The 24,288-nt window shown below is 39.0% G+C and overlaps 1 protein-coding gene across 1 annotated transcript in view; it reads right to left on the bottom strand.

Moving 5' to 3' along the window:
• Positions 1-3,812: 3,812 nt before the first annotated feature.
• LOC121374697 (gamma-aminobutyric acid receptor subunit alpha-2-like) overlaps positions 3,813-24,288 on the bottom strand; it is a 31,487-nt gene continuing 11,011 nt past the window's right edge. The window contains exons 4-10 of the mRNA XM_041501802.1: positions 15,835-15,902; positions 14,665-14,888; positions 13,744-13,826; positions 12,737-12,877; positions 9,938-10,090; positions 5,497-5,693; positions 3,813-4,165 (exon numbers count right to left, since the gene is read on the bottom strand). Coding sequence (XP_041357736.1) covers positions 3,848-4,165; positions 5,497-5,693; positions 9,938-10,090; positions 12,737-12,877; positions 13,744-13,826; positions 14,665-14,888; positions 15,835-15,902 — 1,184 coding nt within the window. The 3' untranslated portion in view covers positions 3,813-3,847. The remainder of the gene's footprint in view (positions 4,166-5,496; positions 5,694-9,937; positions 10,091-12,736; positions 12,878-13,743; positions 13,827-14,664; positions 14,889-15,834; positions 15,903-24,288) is intronic.

Raw genomic sequence — 24,288 nt, 5'->3', positions numbered from 1 at the left:
ATCATCGGCTATTGCATGTCAAACATTTGGTAATTTTGACATATAGTCTTAGAGAGGAAACCCTCTACATTTTCCCATAATAGTAGCAAAGGATTTGTTATATGCACCATCCCACAGACAGGATACCACATTTACAACTTCATTTGATATACAAGCCCTGGTACACTGGATGGGACGAGAAATAGCCCAATGGGCCCACCGACGGTGGATCAATCTTAAAGCGGCCGCGCATCAAGCGCATCAAGCGAACGCTTTACCACTTGGCTACGTCCCTCCCCAAAAATGTTTTTAAATATTGGAGGGGGGGGGGGGGGGGGGGGAGAGGGAGAAGAAAGAAGAGAAATCCATAAAATTGCGGTGTTGCTCACATGGATATCAGTATGCCATTTGCAATTAAATACCATGTGTTTTCTGGAAGCAAGATTCCGTTGAGAATAAAATTCGACCAATCAGGTAAACGTGTATTCTGGTTAACGACGTCACTCGAACACGCTGATGAATCAATCATCGGCTACTGGATGTCAAACAGTTGATCATTCTGATACGGTAGTCACTATAAACCCGCTAAATGTTGTTAAATTAACGGCAAGAAATATAATAAAAACAGCAAATACTAAGCTATTGATGTAACCGTCGTCTTGAACTAATAGGTCAGGTCAGGCCTATAGGAATCAGGGATGAAGGGGGAGGGGGGAGGGGGAGGAACGAAAAAAAAAAAATTCGGGGGTCCTAACTCTATATAAGTAAAGTGAAAAATATGTCTTGTGCCCCCCACTAGACTGTGAACCCTCTTAGAGGCTGTGATCCCCCACTAGAGGCTGTGACCCCCCCGACTAGAGGATGTGAACCCCCGCTAGAGGCTGCGAACCCCCACTAGAGACTGCCTCCTCCAACTTCAAATATCGTTCCAAGGGGCCTGCAGGTATAACCTCCCCAAAAGCAAAAGAGTCAACGGAGAGTCTTCAATCCTACACACAACCACCTCTACGAGCGATCTACCCACTGAACCAAATCCAATCAATTTATCCAGTCAGAAGATAACTTTTAAAAAGAAAAATGTTTGCTTTTCAGTGGGCAGTCATTGCTAGTTGTTCGTTTTCCAGAGTTGTATACGAATACTAGTATATCAACTAGTTTACAACAGGTTCATTCTTTTACATTACAAAACATCAGAGGGGGCGGGTCGTAGCGCAGTGGTAAAGCGCTCGCTCGATGCGCGGTCGGTCTGAGATCAATACCCGTCGGTGGGCCCATTGGGCTATTTCTCGTTCCAGCCAGTGCACCACGACTGGTATATCCTGTCTGTGGAATGGTGCATATAAAAGATCCCTTGCTGCTAATCGGAAAAAATAGCCCATGTAGTGGCGACAGCGGGTTTCCTCTCAAAGTCTGTGTGGTCCTTAACCATATATCTGACGCCATATAACCGTAAATAAAATGTGTTGAGTGAGTCGTTAAATAAAAAAATATTTTCTTTCTTTAATCGCCCATGAAGTGTCGACGGCGGGTTTCCTCTCTCAATATCTGTGTGGTCCGTAACCATATGTCTGACGCCATATAACCGTAAATAAAATGTGTTGAGTGCATCGTTAAATAAAACACTTTTTTTTTTTTTTTTTTTTTTTTAAATTAGAAGTCATGCAATACTTTTTAATAACTTTTATTTTCTCAACGACAATCTGCAATGCAAATATTATTTAATATTAACATTATATACTAACCAGAACAAGTTATGGAACACCTTTATAGAGATACAGATGACCACTGATATTAAATTTACTTATTGGACGTATCCTCTTGTCCAAGACTTGTAGTGAGAAGAATTAGACTGGATTCTTTAAGTGTCTCTTGTAAATATACTGAACTCCAACGAAACCACATCACCCACTTTTCACTTGTTCTTGCTATTGGATATTTGAGGTTGCTGCAAGAAACACCATTACCCTAACCTCTGTATACAATGTTGTGGTTATTTATTGCCACCAGAATTAATATTGGGAATCGACTGGAATTTGATCATCGGTTATAATCGGTCGGCACCAACCGATCAACTTTCGATTACACAATCGGTTAGAATTATATGAAAAGAAAAAAAAAAGGATTTGAATAATAAGGATCATGTACCTATTGCCGTGTTCAACAGGATCTGGACCCTACAAATGGTACATTTTACTTTTAATAAGTATTTAATATATCTTTTTCATTTATGTAGATATGAAAATAAACACTAATCCCAACATATTTAAATCAATTCTAGCATCTAACTTGGGGTTACAATTACAGTTAACATTTTCCCGCACAATCGATTATGGATTTATATAATCGATTATCAAATCGGTAGAGCCAAACCGATCAATTTTCGATTGTAATCGATCTTTGGAACATCACTAAACAGAATACATCAAGTTATAAAAAATCAGTTTAATGTATTATTATTTTTTGCCATATCCTTTTTACAACAAAACATCGGACTTATGAATTTTCGGTGAAGTTGAGTGTAAGTTTTAGTATCGTCAGACTACCAGTGTTAGTATGTACAACTGGCTCATCTTTAATTCTGTTTTAGATAATTTATATTAATATCCAGAGGTGGATCTGGGGGGGGGGGGGGCAGGGGCCCACCCCCCCTTAAATTTTGCGATAGTTATAATTTTATTATATATTAATTTTCTTTTTTTTGCGATCCCCCTCCAAACGTCCTCCAAAGTTCCCTTGGCATTCTACCTCATGTCATTGGGGCCCCCCTAGATGGATTTTCTGAATCCGCCACTGATACCTATTAACCGCACTGCAGTAAGATATTAACCTTTACATGTGTTTTAAAGCTAAATCTGACAAGCCGTTTTTGACTGGAGCACAAATGGCTGTGGTCATGATTTTGAAGCATGTTTTCAGAATTTACATCATCATCGCTATCTCATATCTTGGTATATAGTTACTGCTTATCACTGGCGTAGCCATGATTTTATAGTGGAGGGACCACCCATATTGTGGGGGATGGGTTGTAGGGTGTGGTGGGGTCAACCACTCTTTCTATTACTATGTTAATGTGTGACAGGAAAATATATAACGTGGTGGGAAAAAGATGTCTGTATTTGTGTTGTGTGTGTGTGGAGAAACCACGCCCCACCCCCTCTGGCTACCCCAGTGCTGCCCATTCACAATCTCCTGAATACACAATACATATAGTATGACACTTTCTTCAAATTGTGTTGACATGGTGACACAATAATATATTATAACTATAAGAAGAAAAACTAAACGGTCTTCGATGCCTCGCAGCTTTCTAAAATTATGTTCAACTCCAAAGCCATCTGAAACAAACTCAAATATAAAGATGTAAAAAAGAACCCCACCATGTAGCATTCCCTAACTTCTTTTGAGTAGTAGATAAAACATATCACAGTTATGGACATTCTCTCCTTCTCAAATAATTTTAAAGGCATATTGTCACAGACCACTGACCTATTTAATGGTCTAACGAAGTATTACCTGAACAAAAATAATTTGATTCGTCTCTAAATGTACTTTATTCAACCATCTTCATAACCACCACACTCCATTTATGAACGACATTTTGTAAAAATAATTGAATTATGGCAATGGTTCATAATTCAAAATCTAAAACTGCCGAGAGGGATGACATGGATTTCATTCCATCATGGTTCAATTAAGGTGATGCGATAGCTAGATTTAGTTTCCAACAATTAATGTAATTTTTATTTATTATCCATTTTTTTGAGAAATATGGTCCTTAAATCTGTGACAGTATGCCTTTAATAATAACACAGATTAATTAAAAAATATATATATTATAAATAATATGTACAAAATAGTGTTCTATTGGTCAGCTCTCGTCATCGGTCCAAAGGAATTGAAACGCCAGCCAATAGACAGTATTGGCGAAGATGAAAGTTCCTGGAAACAGAAATCTCGCTATCATGTCTATGCTGCTGACGCTGTTGGTGCCATCGTAGTTGGCGTCCCTGTGCTGTCTGAAGTCTGCGTTGCCGGTGATGCAGTGCCACATCATCTTGTAACATGGCTGCCGAAGACGTTCCTCCTCCAGCTCGAGCACCGCGTTGTTGCCTAGCAGAATCTCGCGCTCTCGTTCGATCTCGTTCACGTTCGAGTAGATGATCTTTCTCGAGGGTGGTAAACACGTCTGCAAAAATAGCAGTGATGTGATTATGGTGTTGACAGACTCTTTGTCTCGGTATTTCTCTATGTACGCACACACACACACACACACACACACACACATACACACGTGTGCGCACACACGCACGCAAAAATAAGTAGGATAGATAATATTTTTAAAGGGACATTCCTGAGTTTGCTGCATTGTAAGATGTTTTCGACTAATAAAATATTTTTACGATTAAATTTACATATTAAATATATTTTCGTGTTTAGAATATCAGTGTCTGTATATTCAATGTGTTTCTGGATATCTTAATATTTGTAAGAAGCCCTAACTGGATTTTGTCTTCGAATAATTTCGTACGTACGAAAAAACCCAGAAGGAAATAAAATGAAATATAACATAGTACTAATATTAGAACGATCAGAAACACGTTTGATATACAGCGGTTTGATACACGGTCGGTGTAGGATCGATCCCCGTCGGTGTACCCATTGGGCTATTTCTCGTTCCAGCCAGTGCTCCACAATTGGTGTAACAAAGGTCGTGGTATGTACTATCCTGTCTGTAGAATGGTGCATATATAAGATCCCTTATCGAAAAGAGTAGCCCATGAAATGGCGACAGTTGGTTGCCTCTCTCAATATCTGTGTGGTCCTTTACCATATGTCCGACGCCATATAACCGTAAATAAAATGTGCTGAGTGCGTCGTTAAATAAAACATTTCCTTCCTTCCGTTATCAGTCAAGAATTGCCAACAATAATCCAATCTAATATTAACTGGCGAGTGGAACTGGCTGTCGTGAGGTTCTCTCGATGTTATGGCGAACCAAATGGATGTACTGGGCAGACTAAACCACAGACATGTCATACTCAACGAAGCAAGATGATTTTACGACTTGAGTTATTGCTCTAGCTTCTACAGACCTTTTATATCCAATCAGTGAGTGAAGGACACATTTAAGTTGGTGTTATTCGGGGTCGAACTAACTACGGGGGGGGGGGGGGGGGGGGGGGGGGGAGGAAGGAGGGGATGCGGTCAAACAAGAATCAGGGAAAAGATATATAGAATCTTCTGCATCTAGACAAAAAGGACACGTAACTAATAAGGGACATACTTTTTTCGGGGGTGGGTTGGGTGGAGGTGGTGAACAGTCCCCTTTTCCTCGATGTATACGATCCCCATACACACGTCAGGCGCGAAGGGGAGGGATTTTAGCGGGGGGGGGGGGGCTGTCAAGACTAAGGCGAGCGAAGTTTAGGGATGGTGGTGGGTGGCGACATTCATTGCTTGGGCAGGGGGGGATTTGGACCCCCGAAACCTCCCCTGTACCCGCGCCTGCACGTTTACCCCTTCATCCTCCTCTGACACGTTACTCTTGGGCATCTTCGTGAAGTAGTTGACGGCGGCGTACTCTATGAGGGCGGCCATCTGGTATATAAGGCACGCGTTCAGGAAGATGTCGAGCGCCGTGGCGTAGGGAACTCTGGGTATTCCTTCCCTAACCGTCATGCCAATGGCCGCCGTGCTCAGAATCGTCGTCACGCCTACAACATTAAAAAAACCCCTAAATTAGTATCTTTAAACCAGCCTTGGTGGTTAAGCCATCGAACAAAAGGCTGCTAGGTACTGGGTTCGAATCCCCAAACCGGCTCCACACCAGAGTGAGTTTAACGACTATTCTCTCACTTATCACTAACCAACTGTCCTGGACAGACAGCCAGGACAGCCGCGTGTTTGAACCTTAATTGGATATATATATATATATATATATATATATATATATATATATATATATATATATATATATATATCTATCTATCTATCTATCTATCTATCTATCTATATCTATATCTATATCCACTCATTTCATAAAAATGGCATGACAAGCAAGCTAGTTTAGTATTTTATTTATTACAAACCAACTGCAAAGAAGCCGCGATGCATAAGTATGCAGATGTTGAGACCTACTACATGTTATTTTTTTTACGAATTAGGTCAACGAGTAATCTACGTCACGCTCACATGACGCCGATATTACACTAGTTAGATGCTGAGTGATTGTTATGACATGAGCAATATCTTACACTGGTGTGTAATAAAACCACGAAAACTGACTACAAATGAATGAATGAAATTATCTTTCCTCTGGTCTGGACAATAGAGTATCCATCCATCCATCCATCCATGTATCCATGTTTACTACAAACTGAATATTATAATCCTTATACAGTTCAGATGTAATGATTGTGTAACCGTTTTAACATGTCTCTGGATAACAAAGCCTTTTTAACTATTAAAATCACACATTTAATATATGCTTTCTCGCTGAGAATATCACTTTCTGTATATGCAATGTGTTTGTCGTCGTCCTAATCTTTATGTTAACCCAAACCGGATTTTGTTTCGTTCCAGTAATTTCACACGTATTAAATATACATGTAAATATTAGGATGTAAAATCTTGATTAAACTTAGGTCGACCAAAGCACATCGACGTACGAGTAAAATATGGGTTAATTTTTTAAAGACAAACTTCTGAAAATAGTACAAATTCCACAAAACACATACGTGCATGCACGCAAGCACACACACACACAAACACACACACACACACACACACACACACACACTCTCTCTCTCTCTCTCTCTCTCTCTCTCTCTCTCTCTGTCTCTCTGTCTGTCTCTCTCCCTTTGTTCTCTCTCTCTCTCTCTCTCTCTCTCTCTCTCTCTCTCTCTCTCTCTCTCTCCTCTCCCTCCCTCTCTCTCCTGTCCACTCTCAATCTCTCGAGTGCCTCTCTCCCCCCCCCCCCCCCCCCCCATGTACCGAGATCACCAGTATGAGACACATATTAGTATAAATCATGTCGAATATCAGAGAACATCGCATTGGACGTCATCTGACGCAGTCAGCGTGAAATTAACTCGCGAAACGGACTCCAGGGTTCGTGCAGTAACTTCTCTTGGAAAAAGCTTTGTTAAGTACGAGGACTAAGAATTGTGATGAAAAATACTTCATGTTCAGTGATTCTCAATACCGTAACAATGGACGCATTGTGCTTCAAATTGGAAACAATATGTGAGGGATTTGTAGACAAATTTAGCAGAAGAATGAAGACACTTGACGACTATGACAGAACCGTTAACAGTTTAGAAGCTTTAGTTGGTTATTCACTGTTACAGTGGTATGTACATGATCGTAAGCGTCGAAATAGGGGGCGGGGGAGACACTTTCCTCAAAACTCTGAATATTATGCCTTGCCCAAACTTCCTTTAAAAGGGGGAATAAATATATAACTGCACCATCCCCCTTCAAGCTCACCCAGTTGTTGGCATCTTCCGATGCCTGATAAATTATTCTTTATTATGCAAGAACACGTTTAAAGTTCAAGTTGTTTAACGTGCACATTCAAAGCAAGCAATTACAGCTCACGCCTGTCAAGGGTGCACGTTCTGACTACGCCAAAGCTCTTCCGCCCAAGGCCTCGTTCGACGAAGCGACCCTAAACCTAAGATCACCTTAATTCAACGGCTACCTTATGCACTTAAGATGGTCTTAACGCTAAGATCGCTTCGTCGAACGGGGCCCAGGACAGGATATGCAAAAACACTCTGTCAAACATATTTATTTCGGAAGCAAATTTAAGGTTTCCAAAGACTAAAAGTTTGTTTTGTTTAACGACACCACTAGAGCACAGTTATTTATTAATCGTCGGCTAATGAATGTCAAATATTTGGTAATTTTGACATTTTTATTTAACGACACCACTAGAGCACATTAATTTATTAATCGTCGGCTATTGGATGTCAAACATTTGATAATTTTGAGATATATAGTCTTAGAGAGGAAACTCGCTACATTTTTCCATTAGTAGCAAGGGATCTTTTATATGCACCATCCCATAGACATGATAGCACATACCACGACCTTTGATATACCAGTCGTGGTGCACTGACTGGAGCAAGAATTAGCAATACACAATTACCAAAGTACACGATGTTTTATAGCATATCAAGCCAGACCTACTAATTACTATAATTTCTGAATAAAAGTGCTTTGATTCGTAATCGGAAACCCTATTAACGTGCCACTTTACCCTTATGGTTTCGGGCACATCCCTCACGGTATGACTATACCAAATAATGTTAATGTTTGTGTTTTAAAACACTATATGCAAAATATCTACCAAACTATGACCCATAAATATCAGTACTACAACCCCTACCTTTTAACTGAAGAAAATGGTACCTTTCGTGGCTCATTTTGGGTATAACCAGATGTTTCTACAACACCCCTAGTTTCGCACAAAATTTGAGTTCCTTTTTTTACAGGTACCCATACATGTTCCAAGCACAAGGCTACTTGACACGGTGGTACTAGGTAATATAAAATTGCATATAGTTTTAGCCCAGATGAAACTAAGTTTTTTTTTTCTCACAACCAACACACTCACATATATATATAAACAATCACGAACTTGTGGTATTAACTTCTCTATCAAAAGTTCGGCGCACCTCGAACTTTGACCCAGCCGGAAATTATTTGGTTTAGTGCTACCTCACAGGCCTGCGACGGAGCTTTGATTAGTACTCACCTCTGACAAAACGTTACTAGAGATAATATAATGAACACTAGATTCAATGTGTGTGGCCAGTTAAATCATGTTTTTAAAAATAATATTAATTTATTGAATACCAACTGCATGTACTTCGTTTGTGCAAAACCTTCAATGATCTAAGAAATATATCTAAGTACATACACTGATACTTTTATTCATACAATCTTCAATATATACCTGATTGATTATTTTTGTCAGTTGATGTCTACTAATACCTACAAATTAACAATCCTTGCAAGATGTCTTTATTATGTATTTATATAACACAAATGAATTGTGATGGTGCCTTTTAATATAGAAAATGTATGTAACAAATTTGGTTGATTTCAGCTGTATTTTGTATCAGAGGGCTGGCGTTATGGTCAGTAAAGTATGTCGGGATTTAGCTCAGTCAGTTGAGTGCTCGCCTGAAGTGCTTCAGTCGCAGGATCGAACCACCTCAGTGGATTCGGTTTTTTCCTTGTTCCGACCAGTGCACCACAACAGTTCAAAGGCCGTGGTATGTGCTTTCCTGTCTGTGGGAAAGTGCATATAAAAGATCCCATTACGAAAAATGTAGCGGGTTTCCTCTGTTGACTATGAGTCAGAATTACCAAATATTTGACATCCAATAGCCGATGGTTAATTAATCAATGTGCTCTAGTGGTGTTGTTAAACAAAACAAACTGTAACTTTAATTTTGTCTCTCTGTCTGTCTATCTGTCTCTCTGTCTGTCTATCTGTCTCTCTGTCTGTACTCTAAAAATGAGGTATCAGAATCCATGTATTAAATGATATACTGGATGAAATGGTTGCTATGCACGTGGAGAGTCAATGTACGGACAACACAGTTTAGGGCCGTAGCTAGCAAGTAGTGGGGCAAGGGGGGGGGGGGGGGGGGCAGTTGCCCACAAAAAAAAAAGGAACAAAAAGAAAGAAACTTACTGGTTATTGATATTGACGTTTTAAGTATGTAACCTCCATGAAATGGCTGCAAAATTTCAAAATTTCCTGAGGGCAGGTCCCTGGACCCACTAGTATCTTGCGTCTTCCATGTTCATTCGTTCCAATAATTCATCTGCCCTCCCCCCCCAAAAAAAAATAAAAAAATAAAAGAAAACAAAAGAAGAAAAGAATAAAACAAAATCCTAGCTATCGCCCCGCAGTGTATTAATACTACTATGACTAGTTTACCCAACAGGACCCTGGCGGGGGCGGCGTCTCGATTGATCCAGAAGGAGACCCAGGACAGGGCCGTGATGAGGTAACACGGGAAGTAGGTCTGCAGCAGGTAGAAACCGAGCGGCCGCTTCAGGTGGATCTTCGCCTCAAGGCGCGACACCTCTCCTGTAGAAATATAACAGATACAGAGAAACTGCTCTAAACCGGACACCCTTGAACCAAGTAAAAAGTCCGGTTTTAAGAGGTATCCGGTTTAGAGAGGTTCTCTTCTACACAAATATTTAAAAAAGGACCGCGAAAAACGTCCGGTTTTGAGACTTCCGGTGTACAGATGGTCTGGTTTTGAGAGGTTTTACTAAAATACAATAGTAACGTCTAATTTGGCTACAGCTGAAGCAATATGAAACGTTTCAATATATATATATTCGAAGTGCACCCTACTTTTGAAAGAGCAGTTAATACCACACGTTCTGTGACTGGTGATAACTGTGAGTTGTGTTGGTTGTAAAACAAATTAGTTTCATCTGGGCCAAAAATTTATGCAATTTTATTTTATCTAGTACCACTGTGTCAAGTAGCACTGTGCTTGAAAAATGTATGGGGCACCTGTAAAACAAACCCATCAAATTTTGTGCGAAACTAGGGTAGTCATAGACGCTATCCGTTATCTCTGAAGTGAGCAGCTTGACCCCTAATTTGTTTCTGATTCACTTTAAGGGTGAGGGGTGGTAGTATTTATATCCGTGGTGTTTATGTCGGTTGATACGCTGCAGGTAGGAGTTTTAGCCACATATGTTACGACTGTCGGCTATGAGATTTGGTTTGGTGGTATACACCCTTAAAGTAAATCAGAATAAGTGGACTATTTTATACGTACAAGCGATAATTATTCAGTTTAACACATTAAAAAACAACACATATCAACATAATGAATAGTTTGTTAACCCTTCAGGAAATACTGCCTTGTTAACCGTAATATTTCAGCAGAATAACATGCGATTTTACTGACCTCTTTACAGTGAGTATTGACCGAGAGTGAATGTCCTATATTTGAGACACCAATACTAGTCGCACATTATAACAATAATACACATGTCGTCGTCGTTGGTTAAGTACAGGTTAAGACACATGGATCGCCTCATGGGAATCATAATCACATGCAGTAGTTTTGGTTGTCTCAGTCAGTTCACAATCGATCTGTGTTCGTATTTGGAAGAAGTTATCCACCAATTCACACATACAAACACTCGCACATTTCACTCACTAACTCACTCACTCACTCACTCACTCACTCACCAAACCAATCACACACCCACACACTCACACCCACTCACTCACTCACTCACTCAGTATTAACCCACCCACCCACCCACCCACCCACTCACTCAATCACCCACCCACCCACCCACAACCCACCCACTCACTCAGTAATAACCCACCCACCCACCCACCACTCACTCACTCACTCACTCACTCAACCACCCACCCACCCACTCACTCACTCACCAAACCAATCTCACACACACACACACACTCACACCCACTCACTCACTCACTCACTCAGTAATAACCCACCCACCCACCCACTCACCCACCCACTCACTCAATCACCCACCCACCCACCCACAACCCACCCACTCACTCAGTAATAACCCACCCACCCACCCACCCACCACTCACTCACTCACTCAACCACCCACCCACCCACTCACTCACTCACTCACTCACTCACAAAGGCCAAACCCATCTTCCTACCACAAAACACACCCACCCAACCACCATAATCTCAGTTATTCCAGGCGCGAATACCATGGTGGAGGTCATGGATCGACACCATCCCCCCCATCTCAAGCACATTTTCTTGTTTTCAATATATTTTCCAGAGGAGCATGACTCAACTACCATATAAACGTCACTGACCACAGTTTAGACCCATGCTAAAATGTCTGCATACGCACCTATTTTCAATAACTCACTCACCCACCCACCTACCCATTCACTGAGTCGGTCAGTTTGTCTTTGAAACTATGAAGCTTTATTTCGGTACACCCAGGCCGTCAAACGACAGCATATCAGGAATTGTTGTACATTATTACCCATATGGGCTCAAATATACGGGGTGATATTTTTTCGATCTCTGCACAGTGTGCAGATTGCTTCTACAGTCACTGATTGGCTGGCTTTAAAAAGACAAGATTTGATTGGCAATTACATCCTGCCGGGACTACTTTTTGTTCATTCATGATTCCATTTATCGGTCAAACTATTACTACGAACTTCAAATATTTTTATACGATACGAACATTTACGGAATTAAAAATCAAATTATATGTACAAATGTTTAAAAATATTTTTATTTTATTATTTTGACTGGGGTTTTTGGGGAACTATTCTTTGGTGGATACTGTTGGGTGTGCACAGGTAACGGCGCGTATGAATATATTGTTATGGCTGGTAAAGCTTGTTAGTTGTTACAGCAGCGAGAACGTAAATATACTTTTAAAATCGTTAAAGATTGACAATGGGTAATAAAGTGAATAACCAAGTCACTACGAGGAATGACGGATTATCTGTCCCTCGTGAATTAATCCTGTAAACATTAATTCACTCAGGACAGATAATCCGTCATTCCTCGTAGCTCGTTAGTTATTCTCTAAATGGGCATTTACAGTGACAAGATGACAACAGGAGGTCTTCGTAAAATACATAGACATAATTCAAAATAGCTACACACACACACACACACACACGTCACTCACTCACTAGCTAAAAAACTCATGCATGCAATCATAGACACAACATCACACTCACCGTATTCAGTGTACTTCGTTCGATTGAAAGCTTCTATTCGATCAAGATCAAATATGGCCATCGTAACACCAGGATATATGTCTATGACTGGGCGTTTGTCGTCTTTCCAGTGGTATATTATATCATCAGTACTGTATCCATCTGTAACAAAGACAACATCTTTAACTGAAGCGTGTATCAAGCTATTGGCAGTGTTCACTACCCTTAAGCTAAGATATAAAACAATTCCGGTATCACCTTCCTCTGGAATAGCCCTAAACAGGCCCATAGGAAGCCCAAAATCATTGGTAAGAGATAATTCTTCCCACCCATTTATATATTTTTTTCATATAGATCCTTTTTGCTACAGTTTGAAACATAAATTTATGTTTTGATGATAGTGTTAACGACATCATGCTTTAAAAAAAAATATATATTAAAAAAAAAAAAAAAAAAAAATCAGGCCCACAAATGTTCAGGCCAAAACCTGCTTCCTATGGCTTTGCCAAATTAACAGTATAGTTTGTGTTGTTTAACGGCACCACTAGAGCACATTGGCATATTAATCATCAGCTATTGGATGTCAAATATTTGGTAATTTTGAAATAGTGTTAGAGAGGAAACCCGTTACATTTTTCCATTAATAGCAAGGGATCGTTTATAATAATATGCACCACCCCGCAGACAGGATATCACATACCATGGTCTTTGATATACAAGTGGTGGTGCACTGGTTGGAACGAGAAATAGCTCAATGGGCCCACCAACGGGCATCGATCCCAGACCGACCGCACACGAGGCGACAGTTTTATCACTGGGCTACGTCCCACGTCTCAAATTAACAGAGACTTGCTAACAACCAACATATTCTTTTCAGTTGACTAAAAATATAAATATACATTGTTTGAGGTGTTATGTTTTATTGGAGTTTTATATCTATGTTTTATATCGTGTAGTTTATTCAGTTAGCATATTTATTATATTACATCATTCTGTTACGTCATCACTGAATGTTGGTATATACGTACAGCTGCCAAGCTCGAGAGGACAAACGACCTTTCCCATTGGGTATCGATACAGCTTCATCGGACAGCGAGCGTTCACCGTCAGCCTATAACAGAGGAAATACGGTATGACGTCGTCAACGTGATACTACAGGAAATGAGGTAAACGTTAAAACATAATAAAAACGCGTATGTTACAAAATGTTGTCTCTATAAAAAAATATATATAGGTAAAATGCATTATGCATGATGTAAAATATTATAAAAATATATTGCTTTATATATCACAAAAGTCGTTGAAATGGCCTAACACCTACTGAATGAGTTGTTAATACTCGCTCTGGGTGGGAGCTGGTACAGGGATGCGAACCCAGTACCTACCAGCCTTAATTATGTTCAGTAGCTTAACCACTAAACAACCGAATTCGGTCGACTAATAATAATGTCCTTATGTTGATATATGATACGAATTAACTTCTAACAGTAAAAAACAACAGAAACAAGATCGAAGTTTTCAATTAATTGATATAATTAACAACTAGTGACGAACTGCTGGCTATTATATGGTAATTAACGCCCCTTGACGGCCTCTTTTCTCTCTCTCTCTCTCTCTCTCTCTCTCTCTCTCTCTCTCTCTCTCTCTCTCTCTCTCTCTCTCTCTCTCTCTCTCTCTCTCTCTCTCTCTCTCTTGCGCACTGTTCGCTACATGCTATGCTTGTCGTCGACAGATATCCATTTTGCCATTGGTTACAGCATCAATGAACGCTTGTCTCGAACGATCTATGTATTTCCGCATAATCCACATATAAGCCATTTTTATTGATCGGACGATCTTCCCGCCAACAATCATACTTTTGTCACGAGTCCCTGGATAAGAATCTTAGTAGAACAAATCATCGTCCGGCGTTTCGTCGTTCCCTTTCGCGTTCCGGAAATTAGACTCACCTTCTAGACATGTAGAGACGGCCATCTTGGCGGATTCGAACAAAGGCGTTGGGAACCGTTATGTTGTGAGCTTTGGAATTCTTCCCATTTATGAAATAAGTGTTCGGTTTCCATATGAACTGCAGGAACCGGTTGCTGAGAGTAAATTCGGTGATGTTTTCCGTGTTGAACTTAAGCCGATCATCGTGCCAACGTTGACGCAAGTAGCACTGGAAGGAATAATCCTGGAAGTAGATGAAAAATTAAGAAGTTCATATCCGAAAAATCCATCTCTTCATTAAAACATTACAAATAAAAATAACAAACGAAAATTACTTTTTTGAAACGCCATGTTTACATGTAACGTTCTATACACGTTTTTTTTTTAAAGTGAAGCACGTTGAAAAGACATTCGATGCCAAGATGTCTGCAGCAGGCATGGACACAATTAAGGAAATGTAATTGAAATAAAGCATACAAATATTTTTGTTGCATCAGCGAAGAAGTGCTACTAACATTATTTTATAATATTTGTAACGAACTGAGTGAAAACACAACTGTACGTTGAATAAAATACGCTTAAAAAATAATAGGCTTAATGCTCGTTTTCTTTGAGTGTGTGTGATTGGGGAATATTGAAATAACATTAAAGCCGCAAATTTAGTTTAAATTCTCGTTTTTGGCAATCTCAGCTAATTCCTGTCCTGATGTTTGTAATAGCTCAATATTAATTACCACCGAGAGAGAGAGAGAGAGAGAGAGAGAGAGAGAGAGAGAGAGAGAGAGAGAGAGAGAGAGAGAGAGAGAGAGAGAGAGAGAGAGAGAGAGAGAGAGAGAGAGAGAGACCGAGAGAGCGAGCTAAGAGCAGCAGCTTAAAATTTTAGTTGAAATACTAAACACAAAATAAATAGTAACACATGCCCGCATGCCATACTGCCTCTGATGTGAATTATTTTGCCTGATTGAGTTTAAAATTTGCACGGGTAAAAACCAGCTGCAAGATTCTAGGATACGGGATTCCTTGATTAAAAACGCCCCCTTTTTCTTAAATCTCGTTAACCTCGCGTCAGATACCGTGTTGCTTAAACATTTGATGTATGGTAAAAAGCCGACACTCGTGATATTTGATGCCTAGTAGTAACATTGCCTTAATGGGAAACTGCAAGTAACAAGGCAACTACTGTTACTTACCATTCGTGTTTCTGAAATGGACCCGAAACTCCTTACAGAGATGTCTGTCTCAATGTGCAGCGGTTCCACTGAAAGACAGAACACACATAGTATCGGTTTATTAAAGGGACATTCCTGAGGTTGTTGCGTTGTAAGATGTTTCCGACTAATAAAATATTTCTACGATTAAACTTCCATATTAAATATATTTTCCTGTTTAGAATATCAGTGTCTGTATGTTCAATGTGTTTCTGGTCGTCTTAATATTTGAAAGAAGACCAAACTGGATTCTGTCTTCAAATAATTTCGTACGTACGAAAAAATTATATTTAAAGGAAATAAAATGAAATTTAACCTAGTAAAAATATTAAAACGATCAGAAACACGTTTAATATACAGCCACTAATATTTTATGCAGAAAAATATATTTGATATGTAATTAAAAAGTCTCCGTTAGTCGATAACATTTTAAAAACTGCAACAAACTCAGGAATGTCCCTTTAATTAATGTCTAGTATATTGATACAATGGGAAAGGAACATCGGCTGTGATCATTGTCCATATAATTCTAAAACTATTAATGAAGAAAACAATACAATGTAAACAGCTGTGAACGATCCACATTCACGAAAGACTCAATGAAAGTTATTATAAGTTAAAGTTTGTTTTGTTTGACGACACCACTAGAGCACATTGATTTATTAATCATCTGCTGTTGAATGTCAAACATTTAGTAATTGTGACATATAGTCTTTTGTATGCACCATTCCACAGACAGGATAGCACATACTACGGCCTTTGATATACCAGTCGTGGTGCACTGCCTGGAATAAGAAATAGCCCAATGGGCCCACCGAGGGGGGTCGATCGTAGACAGACCGAACATCAGGCGAGCGCTACGTCCCGCCATCGAAATACTCAATAACGCATATCAATATAAGTTAACACACCAAAAACCAAAATCTTCACAAAGACAAAGACAAGAACACACCAAAACCGGATCCGGCACCCTAGGCAAAGACTTCATATTTGTTAATTTTCAGCACTCTTTTTAAGTTTGCAGCTGAGTGCTCGCGGCACACCATGTCAATCTGTCCTCTTTTTTCATCTCACAGTATCACCCGTTTTTTCCAAATTGTGGAAACTATGAATAATGTAGTACATGTAAACACAACCTAATATTCCATCAATAAAATACCATAAAGTACCACAACGGTTTTACATCTTCCGGATTAAGACTCGCCCAAGGTATCGTAGCACACTGGGCTTGCCTCTACACCTACTTAACCGACTAACCAATTCGCTAAGGGTGACGTGTTAGTCATGGACACGTGCAGTGAGGTTAGGTGGGGCAAACAGTTTAACTTAAAGTTTAACGACACCAATAGAACATATTGATTTTATTAATCCTGAAACATTTAGTAATTTTGACATAATCTCAGAAAGAAAACTCGCTACATTTTTTTCATTAACAGCAAAGAATTTTGAATAGACACAATCTCACAGACAGGATACCACATACTACGGCATTTGATATACCAGGCGGTGTGCACTGCCTGGAAAGATAATGGGGCCCAGAGACGGGGATCGATCGTAGACCTACCGCACATCAGGCGAGCGCTTTACCTTTGGGCAACATATCCACGTTATAGGGAATTGAGCATTCTTAGGACAAACAATTGATTTTTGGGGGGTGGGGGGCAGATCCTGCTAATACATTGTATTCCTTGTGTGTTTTCTAAAATGATTAAACACTTTTCCTGGCAAGCTCCTAGCGATCGTCAGTAAAATGCCATCCCCTTGTCATTTGGCGCCAATAATTTATTTTTCCTTTTTCCAATTTGATATCATGAACTATATGTATCAGTTACGTTTAGAACATGAATAATTTAATATTACTGTAATTAATTAATATCGTGTATAATTTGTTTCGTGAAACGAGAAACTGACGTGTTTATGACGCACACTATTGCGCTATTGAATATAGCCCACTCAGCTATCAGTTTTGTCATTGATACACGACCTTATCATTGCCTAACAATAACACCTGCTAAGTTTAAACATCCATTACTGGGTAAAACATTTCCTCGTGATTTTTACCGACCTCAACTGATCTTGTACGTGTGTCACAGTGCGATATTAATATGTCCTGGGTTTTCTCATATATAGAAATACGACTTTGGTTAAATATCCTCTAGATTTTGTTTTGACACTGACATAATGATCAATTGAGTAAACTGTAAAGATCATATTAATGGAACAACCACTATAAATCATTGTCACATTTACGTGGATATTGTTAAATTAAACAGAATATTGTTTTCTTTTGTCAAATTTTATTTAAATATTAAGCAACATTGAGAGCAACAAACAGCCAATAAACAACACCCCGTCCCCGACAAATAGAGATATACACTCCATCCATATTATTGTCTAATAAAATTAATAGAATAAGTCCAAAAACGTATTGTTTCTTCCAGCTGCATTGCACAAAATCAGGAATTTTCATGTCATAGTTAGAACTGAATGGTTCAATATTTACAGAGCACAGACAAATGCGTCTTTTGTTGACAGTACATGTGCAAATCTAAATGTGTAAATTAACATACTTTCAGAGTGCAGTTGTTATACTATAAATATACACCAGAATAGAGTGCAATATCAGAAATAAGACTGTAATTTCCTACAACTTTGAGGGTTGCTGATAAGAGATATTCTTAAACCTTGCAGATAGATACGTTGACTATTTCTATCTTTACAGGTGCAAAGCCTGGATTGATTTGTATGCTGGTTTTCCATTAGAATTTTTTTTTTAACATTATCGCCAATGGAAATTGGTTTGGTGTAAAGAAACCTTCAGAATCGTTATAAAAGATTTACGAAGTGGGTTTACGAAGCGGGCCCTCGCCGACAGGAATAAACGCAAATGGTGTAGCTATTTGAAGCAGACTGGATCAAGAGTCGTGCGGTTAATGATCGGTAATAGTCTCTGTTTAGAGGTAATCAATGGTCAAAGATAACCACACAACCAGACCTTTGATCTGTAACCTAAAATCCTTGGACAACATTGACGAAATATACTCACCAACGTCTATAATTTTACACAATACAGAACATCATAAACTCGTAAACAACGGTTTTATTGAAACGATATTAATAACACGTGGTTCTATTAGGTTATTATACATATCAATATTAAGGTTTAAAGTCTTTCAAAAATAGATTTCCTAATTTAGGTTGTGTAGGCTTATAAAAGATGTAATTTCTTAAAATATATACTGACACACAATGAAAACGCAAAAGAGATATTTTTCAATATTTTGTTGTGATTAATGAAAAATATATTTATTGGACGTAAAATAACAATTTATGAGAGGAAGCCATTGATTGGTACTTTTGTCTGGGTTTTAATCCTGGTTTTGTTCTCGTTACACATACAATAGCAGAAACACACAAAATGGTGTGATATGCGTTCACTACATGCTCAATCATGCTGCATGCAATGCACGTGAAATGCCAGTATGTGGACACAAAAGTCACGTAATGGTGTCATATTCCTCATCACATTAAGAATGCCACGACTCAGAGAAGAACAAAGGGAGCGAGCGTTGGGCATGGTTCAAGGGGGGACTTCGCATTGCCAAGTTGCTAGGACCTTCAGAGTCCATCCATCAACTATTGGACGACTTGTTGAACGTCATCAACAGACCGGGAGTGTCCGTGATCGACCTCGACCTGGTCAACGTCCCGTTACAACCCCACACAACGATCGGCAGATTCGACGAACTTTTCGATTACGAATGCAACTCGATTACTGATGATAACTGGCTATGTTTCCATGTGAATGTATACCAGTCATTAATGTAATATTACATTATCCATCAATTCATTAATAGTTTGTCGTTATTTGCAATGAAAAGTAGTTTTTGCGTTTTCATTGTGTGTCAATATACCTTGAGTTTCAGAGGTAGTGTGTTGCATTTGTGCAGATGTTTAATGAAAATTAAGCTTCCCTTTTCGGACACGTCGAAGTCAAGAATGGCGAAAATTAAAACCCATCGAAGTCAAGAGTGGCGAAGATTAAAACTTGATTCCTAATATTAAAGCCCATCATAGGACATATTTGTTGTTGATTTTCGTCCCAACCAATAGACCACCACTGGCATTTTAAAAGTTGTGGTGTGTGCTGTCCTCTGTGAGAAAGTACATATGAAATATCCCTTGCTGCTTATGAACACGTAATAAAGTAAACTCTGTAAGGACTTCTAGAATTTTTGCAAAATCCACTAGCCATGGGATCAGTGATTTAAAACATTTACTAGCCCTACTTTACATAATACAGTTTTACTAATAGATAAAAATTAAAAACACTAAGATTGGGCGGTGGGGGTGTGGAAGGATATTCGTATTTACCAAATAGACTTAAATGCAGCATTTAACAACTTTTTTTTTCACTAGCTGTCGGGCATGACAATAGTAGTTATTTACTACCCCAACACTGAATATCACTAGCCATGGGAGTGGGACTACCATAATCTAAAAGCCATGCTCTGTACTTGCAAGTGTGCTGCATTCCACCACTAGTTATTGATGTGGATCTTCCCTGATTTTACCCACACCAGATGGTTGTTTTTATTATCCGTTTCGATTTTCCAATTATTATATCTGTACCCAGCTCGATCCATCATTCTCAAATAGTAATGGATTACAATGTTACTGCAGGTTCGTCGAATATCACCAATTTCTCTGGATTTACTTTGTTGAGTTTTATGACGTAGAACTGTCATTACAATTCATCAAATAGAAGTGTGTGATTGTAATTATAGATTAGAAAACGCATTTTATTGGCATAGTATTACAGAGCTATATTGAAAGAAAGAAATGTTTTATTTAACGATGCATTCAACACATTTTATTTACGGTTATATGGCGTCAGTCATATGGTTAAGGACCACATAGATTTTGAAAAAAACCGCTGTCGCCACTACATGGGCTACTCTTTCCGATTAGCAGCAAGGGATCTTTTATTTGCGCTTCCCACAGGCAGGATAGCACAAACCATGGCCTTTGTTGAACCAGTTATGGATCACTGGTCGGTGCAAGTGGTTTACACCTACCCACTGAGCCTTGCGGAGCACTCACTCAGGGTTTGGAGTCGGTATCTGGATTAAAAATCCCATGCCTCGACTGGGATCCGAACCCAGTACCTACCAGCCTGTAGACCGATGGCCTAACCACGACGCCACCGAAGCCGGTTAGCTGTATTGGAAATGGTTTTAATTTTAATGCAACACTGTTAATCCATCCGTCCACTAACATATCTACTTATTTACCGACTATACCCATCCATCCATGCATTCATGCGTCTGTCTGTCCATCCCTCCCTCAGTCCATCCAACCATTAATTCATCCATTCACCCACACAAACATCCATCAGTCCATCCATTCACCCACACAAACATCCATCAATCCATCCATTCACCCACCCAAACACCCATTAATCCATCTATTCACCCACACAAACATCCATCAATCCATCCATTCACCCACACACACATCCATCAACCCATCCATTCATTCACCAACGCATCAATCAATAATAAAACTAAAACAAAGTTAAAACACAGACAGGCAAATATTCGACAACATTAAACAAAAATATGAAGAATATTTTTTTTTTACAAAATGTGATGTGCAGATATGGAGAATATTACACGAGTGACCGTTAGATACCTTTCATCTTACAACGAGCAAAAGCGAGTTGTAAGGTAAATGGTATCTAACGGAAACGAACGTACTAATGTGTTTCTTACATATCCTATAAATCATGTTTAAATCACAGAGCAGTCATGGACTAGCACTCATATCTCAATATGTTTTAGTTTCAAAAGACGACTTAACCACTACACCAATGAGGCATATCTCCCCAACCCTCTGCATTGCCTATTGTACCATAATGTGTAAAAGAGGGGATTAACACACGCATAGAGAGTATGCCTCCCCACCAAATATGGATGTCCTCAATATACTACCCTATGCCAATGGCTCAAACAACTTAACTTCCTCCGCTCCCGTGATAAACCAGAACGTGGTAGGTATCATGGCATGGTAACGATTGTGGCACGCGAAATAGAAAAGCTAAATAAGTTATCTAATTTGATAAAGAAAATCAATGTATGATCTAAAACACGGCTGGAAATGGAGTTTGATCTCGCGTGCGACAATCATAGCCCGAGTGACCTGAGGTTATTTTGGTGTTGAGGTAGAAGAGATTTCAACCGTGTCTGAAAATACCGGTGATTCACAAACCAACACAGACCAACTTTGTGTTATTTGTTCACAAACCAGCGTCTTAATAAATAATGTATACAAGAGCAGTAGCTTGAAGGGAAAGTACGAAAAGGTGACCATTTTAGAGATTAAAAGTATTTCTTTTATCTAACTAGAAAGACTTAAAGGTCCTGTATCGTAGTTACATGAGCTATATTTAGTTTTTTTTTCTTTTTTCGTTTTTACATGTATTTGTTATAAATAAACTACAAATTAATCGATCCCACAGGGTCGCGTTCAGTATAACTAAATCCCTGTCTCATCAAATCGTATGCAATCAGATAATCCACATAATCTGGTATTTATTTATTTATTTTATTTATTTATTTATTTATTTATTTCAACTTATTTTTGTGCTTATATCCAAGTACGATTCAAGCACGCTGTCCTGGGCATACGCCTCAGATATCTGGGCTGTCTATCCAGGACAGTGGGCTAATTGTTAGTTGTTAGTGGTTAGTGAGAGAAAAGAGGGACAGTGGTCTTACACCTGCCCAAACTCGCTCTCTGTAGGAGCCAGTACCGGGCTGCGAACCCAGTACCTACCAGGCTTATGCTCGATGGCTTAACCACGACACCACCGATGCCGGTATAATATGTTAACTAGACTGCCAGCGACTAGATATAGGGCTGTAGAGATAGATGAGTTGCACAAAGACAGCAAACTTGTCGGCAACATCCTCCTGTCACATCGTTACGGAGTGTTCGTCTCAACTGAAAGAGTCGTTGTCCGTCGGTCGTCTTCTGAAGATTCTCCAATGATTTTTTTTCTGCCATAAAATTAAAGTATTTGATTGTAATTATTAAGGGAATATAGTTAAAATTATAGAGCCAAATTTACAAAAACTCTTTTACTTAAACGCAGGTGTTTAAACATTGTAAATGTATGTAGTTACATGCATGTAAGACCTAAACAGTTGGTGTATTTGTAAGTAGTGTTTACATACGAAAGCAAAAGTTAATAAATAATTGTGGCGGGAAGTCGCCATTATTCAAGTTTGAGAAGCACCTTTAATAATACCGGATCTTTAATTTTTTACCACCTCGCCATGGTTATTTAAGTCAAGTCATGGTCCTGTAAACCATTATGGAAACAACATAATTCCAAATCCTCAAATATGACCAATTTTAGAAAGTGAGAGGCAATATCTTTAAAGGTTAACTCCATAATAAAATGGGCCACTTTGATGTACACGATCTAAATTTACTTTACTGTGCACTTTATATCCCGAATAACCGATAGCCATGGTTATAGTTCTTGATTTTACTTTCACCTAAGCACTACAACACAATCTGAACGGTTTGAATTTCTGCCCCAACCCCCACACAAACAGCGATGGCTTATCGTTCTTGATAGAGATATCAATGCAGTCCTAATAGTCTCGAATCTAGATTATTACAAAAGGTAGCCATTTTGTTTCAAGACTATGAATCAGAATATTGTGGAGAGTTACCAGTACCATCCATTTATTATTAAGACTGTTAACAGTTTCTGTCATAGTATTTGGCGAGAACCCTAGCTAATGTTATGTCTTATAGTAAATCTGCCCCTAAATGAATTCAGTATACCCCCGCCTCCGATTTATAGTCTCGAACAAAACATTAAACTATGGAATATAATTAGTATCATTACGAATACAAACAAACGCCTTATGTGACAAAACTTCCAGTTGATAAACTTTAAACTTATATATTTAAGAAAAATATTATTAATTTTTTTTATAAATCTCTTGAGTGTCTCCTCTTTCAATTAATGCCTGCTGTCCGCTTTATTTTGAATCATCAATCTACACGGTCACAAATTTCCAGAAAATGTTTTGTATTTAATGGCGTGTAAAGCTCCAGTTCTTTCACCGTGAGTTTCTTTTTCTCTCATTTTAGACTTGATTTTCGTGCATATATCCAATTATGGTTCAAGCTGTGATGATCTTCATCGATATGAGATGGCTGTCCAGGGCAAGGGTTAATGGTTTGTTAATAGAGAAAAATGAGATAGAAATCCATACGATGGCCTTACATGGACCGAAGTCTAACTCAGCCGGTTTCCAGCGCTCGTCTGAGGAGCCTGGGTCGAAGGATCCAACAGCCTTAGTAGACCCATTCTCATCTTGTTTTCCCGTCCCAGCCAGTTCCCCATGATTGATA

Source organism: Gigantopelta aegis, chromosome 6 (assembly GCF_016097555.1).
Source record: "Gigantopelta aegis isolate Gae_Host chromosome 6, Gae_host_genome, whole genome shotgun sequence".
Taxonomy (NCBI): domain Eukaryota; kingdom Metazoa; phylum Mollusca; class Gastropoda; order Neomphalida; family Peltospiridae; genus Gigantopelta; species Gigantopelta aegis.
This window is presented reverse-complemented; position numbering and strand designations above follow the sequence as displayed.